Source organism: Colobus angolensis, unplaced genomic scaffold (genome assembly GCF_000951035.1).
Source record: "Colobus angolensis palliatus isolate OR3802 unplaced genomic scaffold, Cang.pa_1.0 Scaffold27, whole genome shotgun sequence".
Classification (NCBI taxonomy): Eukaryota; Metazoa; Chordata; class Mammalia; order Primates; family Cercopithecidae; genus Colobus; species Colobus angolensis.
The window spans coordinates 1,073,580-1,091,798 of record NW_012115932.1 but is presented as its reverse complement, the minus strand read 5'-3'; the positions used below and the strand labels follow the sequence as shown (position 1 = coordinate 1,091,798).

General features: G+C 44.3%; 1 protein-coding gene and 1 long non-coding RNA gene across 4 annotated transcripts in view; one reads left to right on the top strand and one right to left on the bottom strand.

The window, feature by feature from the left end:
- CYFIP2 (cytoplasmic FMR1 interacting protein 2) overlaps positions 1-18,219 on the bottom strand; it is a 131,938-nt gene that overhangs the window by 34,377 nt on the left and 79,342 nt on the right. For all 3 annotated transcript variants that reach the window (XM_011947677.1, XM_011947678.1, XM_011947679.1), the window contains 3 exons: positions 6,618-6,761; positions 5,364-5,454; positions 4,149-4,279 (listed from right to left, as the gene is read on the bottom strand). In XM_011947677.1, the coding sequence (XP_011803067.1) occupies positions 4,149-4,279; positions 5,364-5,454; positions 6,618-6,761 (366 nt within the window). The remainder of the gene's footprint in view (positions 1-4,148; positions 4,280-5,363; positions 5,455-6,617; positions 6,762-18,219) is intronic.
- LOC105515770 lies at positions 210-2,393 on the top strand. Its single transcript, XR_001002385.1, has 3 exons — positions 210-372; positions 415-1,261; positions 1,387-2,393. It is a non-coding gene; the product is annotated as an uncharacterized LOC105515770 (long non-coding RNA).

Genomic DNA, 18,219 nt, shown 5'->3' with positions numbered 1-18,219 from the left:
GAACTCAGAACCATGATTCCTTGCGGAACACCGAAGAGGGCATGAAAGAACCATCTATGATACTGTAAATGTTCTGCGTCTAGACCTGGGCTACATGGACGTGTGCCTTCAGCAACCTGTACACTTAAGATTTATGCATTTGACTGTAATATCTTAATTGAAACCACCAGAATACCCTATAAAAACCCAAAACCAGAAAAATAATGTCACAGGTACCTGGGTTTCTGTACTAATACTGCACCCTGAATTTTGAGAAATATTTATAAGCACCTAACTTAATGAGGAAAATACCTTTGTCCAAGTCATCAACTGTTCAATTTATATCCCTCTACCTATCAATGATATATTAATCTCAGTTTTTTTTTTTTAAATGCAAACCACAGAATGAGAAGGTATTATGGAAGCTACAACCAGAAAGACCTCTGAAAATCTATTAGAAAAAGACAAAATATGGAAAAGTAAAGGGGGCAAGAGATTTCTTACTTATTCCTTTGCACTTTCTGGTACTTCCCAGTTTTCTAAAACTAGCATATACTATTTTAAAATGATAGGTCAATAATAATACATGAATATGCTTTCCTTGTAAGAAATTAAGACATTCCAGATAAGGCTAAAAAGTCCCTGTTGACCTCTAATCCTGGATTCCTCCCAAATACCTAGAGAAAATGATTGTTAACTACTCGGTATGCTTTTTTGCCAGATCTTTTTCAATGCAGTGTTATTTGTGGGGTTTATTTTTTGTTTACATCTATGGCATCATGTGTGTCTTAAAACTTTTTTTAAGCTCAATATTGTATCTTTCACTATTTTTTATCTTGGTATGTGCAAAGCTACTTTATCAGCTTATTTTTACCTGCCTCAGAGTTTTCCACGAGAATGAATATTCCACAGTTTACACAGCCTTTCTTCTACAATGGCCATTAGGCATCTTTCTTTTCTTTTTTTTTTTTGGCAATTAGTAGTCCTCTTTCATTGAGAACAATTGGTATGTCATTTAAGTATTTAATTCTAGCTTCCTAAACTAAAAAAAAACCTCCAGAAAGTTCATGCTTCATTCTAATCTCAGAAAGCACTGTCTAGGCTTGGAGATCTCTCCAGCTGTCTAAGTAGAAAGGGGAGTGTGGACTTCAGTGAGCCTAATCCCTGCTCTGTGTTCCCCACCCTTCCCCGACCCCTAGCCCCCAAGGACTGGGATCATCAATACTGGAAACCTGTGCTTTAGTTCTTCCACCTCTGCTGCTGCTATGCTGTATGACCTCAGGTGAGTTCCTCCTCTCTCTGGTTCTCTGTTTTCTCACTTATGAATAGGAGTTGAAACATTCATGCTGTAGGGGGGTCTGTCTCAGCTCTGAAGGTCATTGATACTGAGTGTCCTGTTGTCCTCAGTGATACACGCGAGTGACCACCCAGACGGTGCCTGAGGAAGTTGTCCTTTCCTTGCAGCCCCCATCAATAGTCTGCCTCCTGGAGTCTGAATAGGGGAAGCTGAATTGATGGTCTCTGAGTCACAGTTCCTCATGAAGAGAGGTGCTTAACAGGAGACACTCAGGGACTGAGGCTTCAGGGACCACCCCCACCCCGACCTCCACTGTTCCTGGTGCCCCTGAGGCCTTCAGAAGTTGTCCCTATGTATCCCTGTGACTTCTGAAGGCTACATTGCTATAGCAACCTGGGTCTGCTGATCTGTGTAAAAAACCTATCAATTAGTTGTCTGGAGAGTCCATTTAAGGGGTAACAAGCAATTACTCCTTACAGAGGAAGAGCAAACAGTCCCCATTTCAGAGTCTCTCAGGGTGAGTTTGAGAGCGGCAGGTCCAAGTCACTCATTTTAGGGATGGGGGCACTGAGGGATGAAATGAACTGGTTCATCCCAAGTCACAAAGACAATTAGAGGCAAGGCATCCTTTCTGGTTCTGATTCAGAAGCTCCATTATCTCTCTTTGTTCCAGGCTCTTCCTTTCCCCTCCCGTCTATTCTCCAAGCACCTACTGCCTCCAAGATGGGCTCTAGACTGGAAGAGACTTGTCCTTCACTCTCCCAATAGCCCCCAGGCCTTTGAAAACAGCCAAGCAGACCCCCTTACCTGCTGCTCACATGGTATCCTGCAGTGGCCCATGAGGCCCCAGTGACCTGCTGACTGGCTGCCTCCCTCCACGGCTCTTACCTCTGTCCCCTTGGCACCAGCTCACTATGAGGTCCTCCTTGTCCCTTAAAGACCAAGCTCTATCCTCTTCAAAAACAGCACATCTCTCTCTGACACAGTCACTCTCCCTTTATCCTGTAATCCTGTGTATTCCTTCACAGCTCCCCTCCCCATCTGCAACCACAATCTGATTTTTATGACTTTGCTCGTTTCCTTCTCTGGAATAAAAATGGTAAAACTCTGTCTCTTACTCATGGCCATTTATCCACAACCTAGAACTGCTCCTGGCAATGAAGAGGCTCGCCACACCTCTTGCTGAATGAGTGGATGGATGCTGAAAGAGTTTCCCACTAGGTCCTGAGAATGATGCACCCCAGAGTAACATCCTTCTGTTTCCTTCTGCTCTAGGCTGTCTCTGTTACCCTGATACCCGTAGGACTGGGCCCACTGGGAGCACCTTGGGGAGGAAGGAGGAGAACACAGCCTCTGAGTCAGCCGTGAGGCAGAGCAAATCCAAGTGGTCATGTAGGAAGAAGAGTGTGCCGGTTCTGCGGGGTCCTGAGAGGGAGATGTATGGGGGGGTGTGCTTTGTTCAATATGACAACACTATCGATGTACCGATGGTTTAGTTCTTACTGCATGAGCTTTACATGTGGTGTATCTTTCCAGCCTTGAAACTATCCTGCAAGGTAAAACAATTGTCCCCCATCATAAAAAATGAAGATAACAGTGCATGTTCTCCCCTCGGGCTGGGACAGCTTCACCAGGCAAATTCCTGCTCATTCTCCAGGCCACCTCCCCGGAGAAGTCCTTCCTCAGCTCCAAGAACAACACATCGAGTTCTCTGTCTCCTGTTCCCACGGGACCCTGCACTCACCCCTCCTAGCTCTTGCTGTAACCATAGACACATGATTTCAGCGTAAATATGGACAGGACAGGAGGCAGGGCTGGACACTGCTACATGCCCCAGCACAGTACCTGTCCTCAGGTATCCAAGGAATAATTATCTAATGAGTGATATGGAGCAGGGAACCCCCTTAGGGGCCTGCAGCACCACCCCACCTAAGCATGGAAATAAAATTTTGAGTTTCTTCAAGGGAAATTCCAGGCATCTAGCTAGCCCTAAGAAGTAAATAAGCAAGCTGATAAGCAAGAAGGTAATAGTACCTTAAAACAACAGCCAAGGAAGCTAGAATCATGGGACATTTGATTCCCTACAGAAATTAAAGATAACATCTTCACATATGAGCCGGAGTTGTTTTTCAGAAACCTGGACCCACACCAAACAGGTGTGCTGGCATTCAGACCTCAGATAAGAGGGAACTGCAGGCCGAACTCTGACCGCAGTTCTTTGTTCTAAACTTATTCCTGGGAGGCCAAGAAGAAATCATACCCACAAGCCAGAGCTAACATTCTTTTCTGCTGACCCTAAATTTTAAAGCTTCTCTTCCTTACCGAATTGCAAATCAGAAACTCTCTGAATCTACCTATGACTGTAAGCCCCCACCTACTTCAAGATAGCCTGCCCCTTTGGGCTAAACCAATGTGTAACTTCCATACAATGACTTTCAACTTTGCCTGAAACTTCTGCTTTCCTGAAATTTACTCCTGCCTCTAAAAAGCCTTGTTTGCAAGCCACTGGAGAGGTGAGGTCTTAGGTGAAAACTGCTCAGTTCTCCTTCCTTGGTACCTTAAAAATAAACACCCTCCTTTCTCCTACAGTAAACCTCGGCATGGATGTTTGTCCCCTACTGCGCCAGGCAAGTGGACCCCAGTTTGCTTCCATAACATGAGGGAATGGCAAACTAAGACCTAGACAACTGCGCTAATTGTGAATGGGAGAGCCAGGACTGGAATCCATGTCTGTCTGGAAATGAACTGAAAAGAGCATGTGAGCTTACACTAAAAGAGCACAAATTGATGCTGCAGGAGCCTCAATATCTGGTTGGAGTTGGCATCCCCTCCAACCTGGAGATACCTCAATTCCTTTGGGCTCTGGACTTACCAGAGCTTGCTCTATGAGGAGGCAGAAGAGGATGGCATTGCCCACTTCCCTCAGGCTCTGGAACACATCTGTTTTGAGCTCTGCATACTCAATGATGTCCTTCAGCTGGTGGTGGAAGAACTCCAGGATCCCTGGGAGAAGAAGCGGGATGGGTCAGTGGGAAGTTGACACTGCTCAGTAGGGTCTATGGGAAACAATGACTGAGTGGCAGCCCCAGACCTGACTCTCGGATAGCAAAAAGCCGAACCACGCATCCCTCTTCTCTGCATGCCCAGAGTGAGATTTCTTTCAGGGCTCAGTACTGGAAAAAGTTCGAGAAGCTGGCTCGTGTCTTTTTCAGAACACACGTGCACGCGCACACACACACACACACACAAATGAGGCAGCACTGGACCCTTTCCAGTCCCTCCAAAGTTGCCTGAATTCCTATCATGAGGGGAATTAACATTTATTAGTAGGTGTCAGATATTGTGCTGAGCACTTTATCTGTAATATCTCATTTACTACAACAATATCATAAACTAGGCACTATTACCCCTGTTTTCAGATGAGGCTCAGAGAGGGTAAGGGGCATGCCCATAGTCACACAGGCAGTAAGTAGGGCAGCTGGGACTGAACACCAGAAATTTTAGCCTTATCTTTTTCCTATTCTCAATCATGCAGATCCAGCACTAGACATCTTGGTTTTGAAAAGAAACATCAGATGCCAAGTCACAGTCCCCATCTTTCCCTCTTCTCCAGGCCCTGTATTCAGTTCACTCTCAAGGAAGGAAATAATTATTTCTCTGCCCAGCGGTCAAACAGCAAAGATGTCCATTTCCTGACTTATCTTAGATACGTCAACTTGGCACCACCGCCTGGAGCCTCGGTCTCCCCAAATATGCAGATGGAGGAAGATCTGGAGGTGCTGAGCTCATAAGTACCTTTTCTAATAACCTGGCTCTGCATTATTTAAACACGCTGACATTTGCTGTCCTCTTCCAACTTCCCAGCAGTCCCATGAGGCAGGCCCCGCAAGCATCATCTCCCTCCACTGACAAGATGATACCATTGCTCAGAGGGATTAAAAGGCTCTCTAGCTAGTGGCGGAGGAGGATGGATAGCCAGTACTCTGCCCGCTCACTGGCATGTTAGAGAAGCAAACGCTCTAAGGTGGATGGTCAGAGCCTCCCTCCCCACCATGGGATGGGTCTGGATTGTTTTGCTATCACCAACCTGGGGAGCCATACTCATGTCGGGGCAAGCGGCATATCTTGGGCATCACCTCTATCAGTGTTTTCACATACTGGAGAATGGTTCCTTGGAGCTGACAAAAGAAGAGTACAGATAAGTGAGATAATCTGCTGCAGCAAGTGTGCATCTCTGGGCTGAATTCTGGGCTACGGAGGTTTTGTTGAGACCTTTGAGAGGAAGGGGCAGGCTTGCCTAAAGGTGGAGAACAGTCCCTTTGACCTTTATAAGGGAAAATAAGCCTTTATAAGACTGAAAAAGGAGCTCTCTCATTATTCTTTTGGGCTTACAGACTTCAAGGAGGGCACATTTCTAGGTGCAGGGTCTTTCCTGGGGCTGAGGATGCTTGTATCAGATTCAGACTAAGAGCTAAAATGAAATGGAGCCAGGAAATTGTGGAGATTAAAACATGCTATTTAATTTCAGCCTGGAAAATTCATGGCATGTTCATCCCTCCTGTGCCCAAGGCAGACATCTTGAATCAATTACCACATTTTCTTGTTTTACTCTGGATTTAGCTCCACAATCTTTAACAACCCATGGTTCCACAAAGCTGCTGCCAAAGAATTGGAGTTAGCAGATTAATCCTATTTGCTATTCCTGATCTGGTTATAAATTACTTTTGTCACTTGAAATTTTCATAAACATCTTAAATGTTTTGGCCTTCAGCAGTGTTGCAGGAAATTAAATGAAATTCAGATGACCATATTTGGGGCAGATGCAGAATAGTGGTAAAGGGATATAGCGGTAAAGGGATACAGAACTCTCTTGAAGCCAGTGCGGTATGGGAAGCAGTGTTTAGCAAGAAATCCCAAGGGAAAGAAGCATGGTGATTGATTAGAGATGTCTGCCGTGGGTAAGGGCGTGGAAAATGGCAGCACAGGAGTCATGAATTTGCCCTGCTCAAATTAGATAATGGAGCACAGCTGGGGAGGATGCGCAGTCAGTGGCAAGCGCTGAAGGATAAAATCAGAATTTCTGACTTCAGTCATCAAATACAAGGAGTTTGGGGTCAGAAAATGAGGAGCACAGCTATAGGTCAAAATGTGCACAGAAATGTAACAGAATGGTAGGTAAGACCAATCCAGGGATGGGGCAAGGGACTCCCTGAGCAGTTTCTACAGGCAGAGCTGCAGTGCCTGGGATTTGTTTTCGCAGGCCAGGTAAAAAGTAAAAGCACACCTTTTTATGTCAAACCCATATGGGCACATCTCAAGCCACACTGAGGCCTTTCCTTACCAAGCTCTTCACAATCTTTAGCAGTTCCTCCATGACCACAGCAATGCCCTGGTAACCCAGGAGTCTGCAGATAGTCTTGAAATGAGGTGGCCCCACGAAATTCCTGTAGGAGCTGTAGATGTGGCTGTAGGCAATGTTGAGAGGCTGGAAAACAGAGTGGCAAAGTAAGTGCCTGAGTACTGAATGGATGCTGGTGGAGTCCTGGCAGATGTTCTGCCGACAGAATAATTAGGAACCCAGTGTTACGAGCGTGCTCACTGGGGCCCTATGAATGTTTGCAAAATGGTGGTCACAGAGAGAGGTATGGTCAGTGACTACAGGATGGCGCACAGTCACCAGATGGGGCAGCCACTCTCTAGCAGAAGAGGATAAAGCACTTCCAAGCAAATATCCCTTTTATAGGGATTCCTGCCACCTATGATGTTCCACACCCCAACCAAGAGTTTCACAAATGGAGCCATGGGGGAAAAGATAAACAGCCACTTTCCTTTCTTAAGAGGCATTTCTAGTACTAGACATTGGCTGGAAGAACCATGTGAAAACTCAACAGCTGCTTCAACATTGTCATCTTTCCTCTACTGTTAGTTGTTTCCATCTATGACAGGCGGAGTCCTGGGAACACACAGGCCTGGGAGTCAGGAGACCTCTGCTGAGTGCACACGACAACTGCCTAGGGTTTTTGAGCCTTAGTTTCCACATCTATGAAATGAGGGGTTGGATTAAGTCAGTGGTTTCCTAACTTTAAGAGCAGCAATCCGAAGGAAAGATGCCACGGAAGCTCATATGTGAAGCAGGCAAAATGGAGCTGCTCTGGCTTGGTGCTGGCTGGGGACCCAGAGCCCTGGCTACAACCATTGTCCTCTGGACCCCATGAGACACCATAACTGAACTTGAAGGATCTCTTTAAGATCCTTGTCTGAGAATATACAACCAAACTATAGGCCCTAAATTGGTCTCACTTGTTTGGTGAGAATGTAAAATTATCATTGACTCTAATGCTCTGTTCTGGAAATGCTGCTTACGGAGCACCTAATGCCAGGCTTTGTGAAGCCCTCCAGGTGCATCATTATTTAATCCACCCAACAAACCTATGTGATCTATATCATTATTAGTCCCATTTCACAGACGAGGGAACTGAGGCTCAGGTGGGAAGCAGCCTGCACTCACTTTAAGTGGGTATGGCTGATTCCAAAGCCCATGCTCCACCTACCATGGTGTATTTTGGAAGTTGAATTCTTATATAAATGATACTCAGTTTTTTACATAAGGTTTTAATTCAAAACTTGGGTTTTTTCCTTTGTTTCTTTGTTTTTTGAGACAGAGTCTTGCTCTGTCATCCAGGCTAGAGTGCAGGGATGTGATCTCGGTTCACTACAATCTCTGCCTCTGGGGTTCAAGCGATTCTCCTGCTTCAGCCTCCCAAGTAGCTGGGATTACAGGTGCCCTCCACCATGCACAGCTAATTTTTTGTGTGTGTTTTTAGTAGAGGCAGGGTTTCACCATGTTGGCCAGGCTGGTTTCAAACTCCTGACCTCAAGTGATCCGCCCACCTCAGCCTTCCAAAATGCTAGGATTATAGGCGTGAGCCACTGCACCCAGCCCAAAACTTAGTTCTGAGTATAGTTCTCCCAACTGGAATTGCGAAAATCTTGTACATGGAACATGCAATTTATGGGATGACCACATAAGATATTCTATTCACTGAAATGCTCTACTAGCTAGCTAGTTAGAAATTCTACATCAGTTAAATGAAAATTCTCATGATGCTTTTGGAGTACTGCAAGATTTTCAACTCCCTTTCGAGCCATCAAGAAAATATTTAATTGAGTTCAGTCTAAGTTTTGAGTTAAGTACGTATATATGAATTATTCTAAACTTGACAAAACAAGCATCACAGATATGCACTAATAACAAGGATATGTGAAGAACACAATTAGAGTTCCCACTAATAGCAAGGACTTGTGAAGAATGAGAACACACATTCATTCACCAGGTTGAGTAATAGTTCACTTGGTGAGCTCGTGTCTAGATATTGGGAGGCCTGGAATGTGAGAAAGAGCAAAGTTTTATATATGACACTGAGGAGCTGTCACAGCAAACTCTGCCTGAACCTAGGGGAGGGACTTTTTGTCTTTAGCTTTGAAATCTATGGGCCAGGAATGGCTTACATAGGGAGAAAATGGAACTGACTTAAGAGCATGATGTTCACTGAAGTCGATGTTCAGCAAATCCTTGGAGTGTATGGCTTGCTGAGTTGATTTAGCTAACTGTGGGGCCAGGCCATGTCACTTTCTAGGTATGAAGCAAATCTATTTTAGTGCCTCTGTCACAGGCCACCCTGTCAAACAGGGCTGGGACTAGGTTGAGGTGAGTGAGGCACACAGGATGCAAAATGCTAGGAGGCGTGTACTCTTCTAAGTGAGTGCAGCTTAGTTTTTGCCTTGTTAGCAAAGCCCCACTCTGTATTCTCCTGTTTCCCTCTCTGGAGATAAGGTATACATAGCAATCACCAAACAAGCCATGGCTTACCTCTGTTGGGAGGAGGAGACTAACTGGAAAGGGGCACGAGAGGACTTCCTAGGATGATGGAAAAGCTCTACATCCTGATTGGGCTGTTGACTACATAGATGTGTTTGTCAAAACTCACAGAACTGTACATACAATTATGATCTGTGCCCATGTGCACCGAATGTTTGCGTCCCTTCCAAATTAGGACTTGGAATCTTAATCACAAACAAATTAGGATTCTTGTGTTGAAATCCTAACTGCCAATATGATAGTACTAGGAGGTGGGCCTTTGATAGGTGATCACGCCATGAGGGTGGAGCCCTCATGAGTGGGATTAGTGCCCTCATCAGAAAAGATAAGAGTGCTCACTGTCTCTCTCCTCTCTGCCATGGGAGGGTACAGTGAGGAGAGAGGCCATCTGCACAGCAGCAAGTGGGCCCTCACCAGACACTGGATCTGTTGGCACCTTGATCTTTGACTTCTCAACCTCTAGAACTGTGAGAAATAAATGTTTGTTATTCAAATCACTCAGCTTATGGTATTCTTGTCATAGCAGGCTGAACTGACAAAGACAGTTCATCTTACTGAATATGATTGTACCTCAATAAAGAAGTAAATTTAAAAATCTCACTGAGCTATGTCATAGCTTAATTCACCTTCCCAACATGATTTTCAAAGGTTAAAAAGCAGAAACCTGCTTTAAATTTTTTCCTGAAGAGGGCTGCGGCTTAAGCCAGCACAGGTACCAGGTGACAAAGACCTGGCTGTGCTCACAGCCATGGGAATTTGGTGTTCATGGACGGCCCTAACAGCCTTCTCATTCCCCACCCACACCAGGGACTCTGGGCTTCTCCTGTAAACCCAGCAAAGCTCTCAGAACATTCTCTTTTGTCCCCTTTTCAAATATTTAATGAAAGCAATTTCTGAGTAGCAGGGAGCTTTCAAATAGATATCTCTGGAGGGTACAAAAAGCAATCATCTACTTATACTATCTGTCTGATTCTCTGACTTCTTTTCTAGCTTTGTCTGAGTCTAGAGGATGGGCTCTGGGGTGGGCACACCTGAGTTCAAATTCAAATGTACTAGTTAGATGCTCTTGGGCAAATTACCTAAACCCTCTAAGCCTCGATTTCCCCTAAGTAGAGATAATACCAAATCCAGTAGGGTTGTTGGAAGTTTAAATGTGATCACATATATAAGGCAGTCAGCATGGGGCCTGGCACACTGGAAATGCTCACTGAAATAATAGCCATTAATATTATTTTGTTTGATGACTTGGTAAACAAAGATGAAAACGCAGCTTTCTGGTCAAATTTCACCCCAGCAGCTTTGGCGACAGCTACGCTTCTCTGATTGTAAAGAGGGCAGTGCATAGGTGGGGTGTAATTTTATACAACACAGTGTGTACCCCACAAAGTGATAGGATAGAGGTAAGAGCCAGGCCTAGTTGATAGAATGCACCAAAAAACGCAGATTTGACTCAACATTAAGAACATCATAGAAAGGGGAGATGTTCACCAGCAGATTGTACCGGGTGGAGTCCCTCCTCATTGCAGGTATCTTATACCAAGGTTGTTATAAGGTTCCTGTAAAGGGCTGGAGGTAGGGATAGATATGCTTCCTCTAGAGGATCAAGTTGAAATGCATTCTTCCTGGACGTTCGTCCTTCTGAGTGGTCTCCTAAACCCTCATCCCCACCCAAGGAGCTTCTAGTACCAAGCTTCCCTGAACATTTCCTGGCAAGCACAAATCAACAAACATTTACATATATGGAAACTGTTCAGCAGGAATTCCCAGATCTAGGCAGAGGCGGAGAATAGTATTGGAATTGTTTTACCACATAAAGATTTTTAAAATGCCCCCTACACACCCACTCGGTGCACTTTGGAGGCCTCTCATTGACATTCCTATGTCAGACTTGGATTCTGGTCCAGACTGGGAGTTTAAGCTTTAGTTGATGGCCCAAGATGCATTTCATGTGAGAAGGACTAGCATGAAATGAGGAGAATTCAAATCTCCTAAGATGAAAACAAAAATTCCTCCGACCCCTCATTCCCCCAAATATACCACACGCATGCAAGAAGAAATGCACATGCATGCTGAAAAGTACACACACACACACCCCCGGAGGGCACCCATCTGACCTGCTGGCTCAATAGGAGGCTGGGCCCTATTGAGAAAATGTGGGAATAGGGGAGCCTGGGCATTTTCTGAGGGTTGATAAAAAAAAACAAGAACGCAACATGACGTGAGCCATTGGAAACTTGGCATTGAACCAATCCTGCTAACTGATAGGTTCCAACCAATGGGCCTCATGGGAAACTAATTATGTATCCTACCTGGTTAGGATGGATCACTTAAAATCAAGCTTGTTTAAATCCACATTACACAAAATAGATAGCTTTATGAGATCTCAAGAAATAAACCACCCTGATTCAGGAATTAGAGCCATGTTATTACTGTGTGACGCAGACCTGCATTTTCTGGAAAAAAAGCAAAAAAGTATTTTTAAAGAGAGAAAAAAATATGGTGAGTATAATCTGGCAGATCCTGGGCACTGTAATATTATCTGTAGATGAACTTTAAAATGTTGTGGTAAAATATACAAACATAAAGTTCACCATTTTGACCATTTTTAAATGTTATATGTAGACTTTTCATCTATCTGTTGAGATAGGCCTCTATCTCATCAGATGGTAAACACGGCCAGCCACTTCAAACAGTAAGGCCTATTTACTTGGCAAACTGAATTTGTAAGCAATTTGCATCTCTGCTCTCTGGAATCACAATTGCTGTTTTCAGAGGTCCCAAGAGGAATTAAAACTGTTCCTAATTTCCTATTTTTGTTACAATTTCTCTAATGGATATCATCAGCCTACAAACACAAACACAGCTCTCTAATTTAGGTGGAAGAGCTGCAGCTCAATTCTCTAAAATCACTGCAGGTAAATGAAAGCAAGGGCAGAAATAAAATAGCAGCATCGTCCTTCTCGGGAAGGTCACAGAGCAAGATGGCGCCAAGGACTGATGAATTCTCAGTTCCAGGATCAAATCCATTGTGAATGCTTGGGTAAAACTACTAATGTGTCATCACTTTTCTTTATAATCAGTACTCATGTGATGACACACAATTACATCATGCTTCTCCGTGAATTTTTCACATACGAATTCCATCGTAGCTGCCCACATTGTTTTCTGTGGCTGCTCTAACAATTACCACAAACTTGGTGGCTTTGAACAATAGAAATGTATTCTCTCAGGCTTCTGGAAGCCAGAAATCCAAACTAGTATCACTAGGCCAAAATCAAGTTGTCATCAGGGCCACACTCCCTCCAGAAGCTGCAGGGGACGATCTGTTTCCCACCTCTTCCAGCTACTGGAGGCTGGTGGCATTCCCTGGCTTGCGGCTGCACCATTCCAAACTTCCCATTTCTCTGCTGAGTCTTCACATGGCCTTCTCCCCTTACATGTGTAAGCTCCCTCTGCTTCTCCCTTATGACACTTGTGATAGGATCCAGCATAATCCAGGATCCTCTTCCCATCTCAAGGTCCTCCAGTTAATCACATTTCCAAAGACCTCTTTCCAAAGAAAGTTACATTGACGGGTTCCAGGATTAGGACCTGATGTCTTTGGGAACCATTCTCAGCCTTCTAAACCAGGTAAGGCAGTGCAAGTATTCCCATTTAGCAGAAGTGGAATCTGAATTCCAAGTGAAATGAAGTGACTTGTCTGGGTTGAGGTACAAGATGAAATTCTGCATAGGAAATTCCATATGTACTGGTTGCCAAAATCACAAAAGCCTTCTGGACTGGTGGGTAACCTACCTTGTGGAAGTGGTACCATGCAGACAGAAGGGTGGGGTGGTGACAGGGAACGTGGTGATGCTATTGGTGGTGGTGTCACAGGGACCAAGATCCCCCTGGTCAGCCCAGACGGGCAGTGTTGGCATCCAGGTCTGTACCCAGCTGAGCTGTGCCCAGCTTGCTGCAGCAAAGCACTGGGTTCTGGGTGCTAAGGATATGATTTAACGAGGAAGGCACTGTGAGAGTATGGCAAACTTGCCTCAGACAGGGGCTTGTGACAATCAAGCCAAACAGATCACACCAACAATTTCTAAGGGCCAAAAAATTACCAGGGAGTTATTGGAATAATTGAACGAATGCTTTATGTCACAATCTGTGTCACTTGGGAGGCAGTTTTAGGATAGACTCTATATAATTTATTTTGAGAATATACTCTTAAAGTTTTGATTCATATATTAATTCTGATTACTTGACCAGTTGTTAAAGTTTTGTTTTATTTAGCATCATCCCTAAGTGACAGAGCTCTTGGGCAGAAGAACCTGGGCTTCAGAGTAGGGCCTGCTCAGAAGAGGAAACACTTGCTGGTCATATTTCTCCAAATGAGTTGATGTCTTCCCTGATGCTACCACATCAGGTGGTTAGATGTTCTCTGTAAGAGCTTTTAGTTCTTCACCTGCTCCACCATTCTGGAGTACATCATACTTTGAAGTCCTGGCCCTACCTCTCAAGGGAAGCTAACCACAAAGCAAAGGGCTACTATGGACTGAAGAATCACAGGTTACAGGATGGTACAACCAGAGCAGCAGAGCATCAAAGAGGCCAGCCAGGATCTCCAGCTCTAGTGGCCAACAGACCCAGGCTTATACCATTGTTTGCCAGGACCTAGCTTCGTGAGAGCGGCCAAGCCGTCTCCTGTGAGCTTCAGTCTCTCCCGTTGTACAATGGGGATAAGAAGGCCAATCTCAAGGAGTTGTTACGTGGTTTGTAAAATGAGAACACACATGTAAAATGCACAGAAAATTCCCAAGTTTCTGAGTTGCATGAGTTTTACTGTCATCTTTGAACTTTTCTATATTATTTATGCACAATGAACACACACATTAAAGAATAAAACCAATAAAAGTGATTTAAGAGAGGAAAAAGCAAGGAAGTGCTATGCAATGCAGGGTGTAAAGTTTGCTCATTATAGCCTCTGGATGAAGCTACGACCAACTCAGGAAATGGCTCTGATCCACTGACCTTTTCTTCTTAATAATGACAAATACTATTCCTAAGCCCAGGACTTTATAGACATGGGTTCATCTGTTATAAATAACACTACAAGGCAGACATTATAATAGTCCCATTTTTAAAGTGAGGAAGCTTCCCCCCGAGAACTGGAACAAGATAAGGGTGCCCACTTTCACCACTTCTATTCCACATAGTACTGGAAGTCCTAGCCAGAGCAATAAGACAAGAGAAAGAAACGGCATCCAAATGAGTTAAGTGGAAATCAAACTGTCACTGTTTGCTGATGACGTGATTGTATACCTAGAAGACCCTAAAGGCTCATGCTATACACCAACACCGACCAAGCTGAGAATCAAATCAAGAACTCAACCCCTTTCACAATAGCTGAAAAAAAATTAAAATAGTTAGGAATATACCTAACCAAGGAGGTGAAAAACCTCTACAAGGAAAATTACGAAATACTCTTGAAAGAAATCACAGATGACACAAACAAATGGAAACACATCCCATGTTCATGGATGGGTAGAATCAATATTGTGGAAATGACAATATGGCCAAAAGCAATCCACAAATTCATTGCAATTCCCACCATCAAAGTACCATCATCATTCTTCACAGAACTAGAAAAAACAATCCAAAAAGGAATATGAAACTGAAAAAGAGCCCACACAGCCAAAGCAAGGCTGAGCAAAAAGCAAATCTGGAGGCATCACGTTACCTGACTTCAAACTACACTATCCAGCTATAGTCACCAAACAGCATGGTACTGGCATAAAAATGGGCATATAGAACAATGGAACAGAAGAGAGAACCCAGAAATAAAGCCAAATACTTACAGCCAACTGATCTTTGACAAAGCAAAGAAAACCAAAGTGGGGAAAGGACACCCTTTTCAACAAATGGTGCTGGGATAATTGACAAGCCACATGTAGAAAAATGAGACTGGATCCTCATCTCTGACCTTATACAAAATTCAACTCAAGACAGATCAAAGACTTAAATCTAAGATCTGAAACCATAAAAATTTTAAAAGATAACATCTGAAAAACTCTTCTAGACATTGGCTTATGTAAAGACTTCATGACCAAGAGCCCAAAAGCAAATGCAACAAAAACAAAGACAAATAGACGGGACTTAAACTAAAAAGCTTCTGCAGAGCAAAAGAAATAGCAGAGTAAACAGACAACCCACACAGTGGGAGAAAATCTTTGCAAACTATACATCTGACAAAGGACTAATATCCAGAATCTACAAGAATTGAAACAAATCAGTAAGAAGAAAACAAAAAACAAAACAAAACACTCCCATCAAAAAGTAAGCTAAGGACATGAATAGACAATTCTCAAAAGAAGATATACAAATGGCCAACAAACATATATATATATATATATATATATATATATAAGCTCAACATCACTAATGATCAGGGAAATGCAAATCAAAAACCACAATGTATTATCACCTTACTCCTGCAAGAATGATCATAATCAAAAATCAAAAAATAATACATATTGGCGTGGATGTGGTGATAAGGGAACACTTTTATGCTGCTGGGGAGAATGTAAACTAGTACAAATATAATGGAAAACAGTGTAGAAATTCCTTTAAGAACTAAAAGTAAGAACTACCATTGGATCCAGCAATCCCACTACTGGGTATCTACCCAGAGGAAAATAAATCATACGAAAAGGATACTTGCACACACATGTTTAAAGCAGCACAATTTGCAATGGCAGAAATTTGGAACCAGCCCAATGCCCACTAATCAATGAGTACATAAAGAAAATGTGGCATGTATACATCATGGAATACTACTCAGCCATAAAAAGGAATGAAATAATGGCATTTGCAGCAACCTGGACGGACTTGGAGACCATTATTCTAAGTCAAGTAACTCGGGAATGGAAAACCAAACATCATTATGTTCTCATTTATGAGTGGGAGCTAAGCTATGAGGACAGAAAGGCATTAAGAATGATACAATGAACTTTGGAGACTCGGAAGGGTGGGAGGAGGGAGAGGGATAAAAGACTACACATGGGGAATAGTGTATACTGCTCATATGGGTGCACCAAAACCTTAGAAATAATTAATCTATGTAACCAAAAACCACCAGTTCCCCCCAAGTCTATTGAAAGTAAAAAAAAAAAAAATGAAATAAGTAAATAAATACATAAAGTGAGGGAATTTGGCCAGGCGTGGTGGCTAATGCCTATAGTCCCAGTACTTTGGGAGCCAAGGTGGGTGGACTGCTTGAGCCCAGGAGTTCGAGACCAGTCTGGGCAACACGGTGTGGGGAGGATGCTTTTTTTCTTTTCTTTTGTTTTTTTGAGACGAAGTCTTCCACTGTTGCCCAGGCTGAAGTGCAGTGGCGCGATCTCGGTTCGCTGCAGTGGGAGGGTGCTTTTATGCTCTGTGGGGACTCACCACTAGCAGTTGGGAAGAGACATGCTGCATGCATTGCTGCAGACTTAAGATAGGCCCCTGGGAAGACTGAATGCCATGGGAAAGCTGCAGAGCAACTGTCTGATCTCGTATCTACTAAAAACACAAAAATTAGCCAGGTGAGGCAGGGCGCAGTGGCTCACGCCTGTAATCCCAGCACTTTGGGAGGTTGAGACAGGTGGATCACCTGAGGTCAGGAGTTCAAGACCAGACTGGCCAACATGGCGAAACTCCATCTCTACTAAAACACAAAAATTAGCTGGGCGCAGTGGTGCACACCTGTAGTCCCAACTACTTGGGAGGCTGAGGCAGGAGAATCACTGGAACCCGGCAGGCAGAGGTTGCAGTGGGCCATGATTTTGCCACTGCATTCCAGCCTGGGCAACAGAGCGAGACTCCATCTCAAAAATAATAATTAGTCAGGTGCGGTAGGTCCTATCTACTTGGGGGGGCTGAGACAGGAGGATCACCTGAGCCTTGGGAGGTCAAGGCTGCAGTGAGCCATGACTGTGCCACTGCACTCCAGCCTGGGAATTCCAGGGCATGCTCTGTAAGCCACTCACTTTCCCCATGTGCCAATCCAGCTTTGGGACTGGGGCTTGCCCCACGTTATCCCTTCACTGCCACCTTCAGGAAAGGTGGAAGAACCTTGCTCCTAGCTGATTTCCTCTAGCAGTAATTTACTACTTGTGTCAACTAGCTGGGGCCCACCTGGCCTGACAGCAAAGAGGCAACAACTTGCACAGACTCTGGAGGAATTGTCCCTGATGATGGAGAACATGTGAGCATGGCTGGGGTGTAATGTCCTGGGGCAGGTGTGCCAGATACTTTATCTCCTTCGCAAAGGGCTGCACTGGCTCCTCTGGGTGCTGCTGGCAAGTGGCAACAGCTCAGAGGAGCAGGATGAACCCTGGCCTCCGAGTCTGGGGCCCCATCCCGTTTCACTGGCAGCTCTGCCACTCATCAGCCAAGCAGCCTGAGGACTGCCATGTCTTCTCCCAGGGCTGTGAAACAAGAGGGCTTCGAGGCCTCACATTCTCTGAGTATCTTAATTCCACAGAGGAAAATGTTTCATGGTTGAAAATGTCATCCAAGAACATTAAAAATAAATCTCATTTTCTGTGGAAAAAGGCTTGAGTCTCTACCTTGTTCCTCCTCAGACCCCTTAACTCTGGCATTTTTACTCCCCTCAAAATAACCTTTTCAAAGGGCACCTGCAAATGGTTGCGTGGACTTTCTGTGAGAAGGATGCTTTTATGCTCTGTGGGGACTCACTATTAGCACTTGACCTGACTGTGCTCGCATGGGAAGAGACACATGTCTGCATTGCTACATTGCTGCAGACTTAACACAGGCCCCTGGGAAGACTGAATGCCATGGGCAAGCCGCACAGCAACTGTCTGATCAAGGATCACTGGCTGTCCCGAGACTCCACACCTCCCAGAGACCTTTGGCCACGTGTAGGGTCGCAACTCACCAAGGTGGTTTTTTTTTTTCCAATGGAAAAAGTCTTTCTATGTTGCCCAGGCTGGTCTGGAACTCCTAAGCTCAAGTGATCCTCCCACCTCAGCCTCCCAAGTGGCTGGGACTACAGGTGTACACCACTGCCACTGTG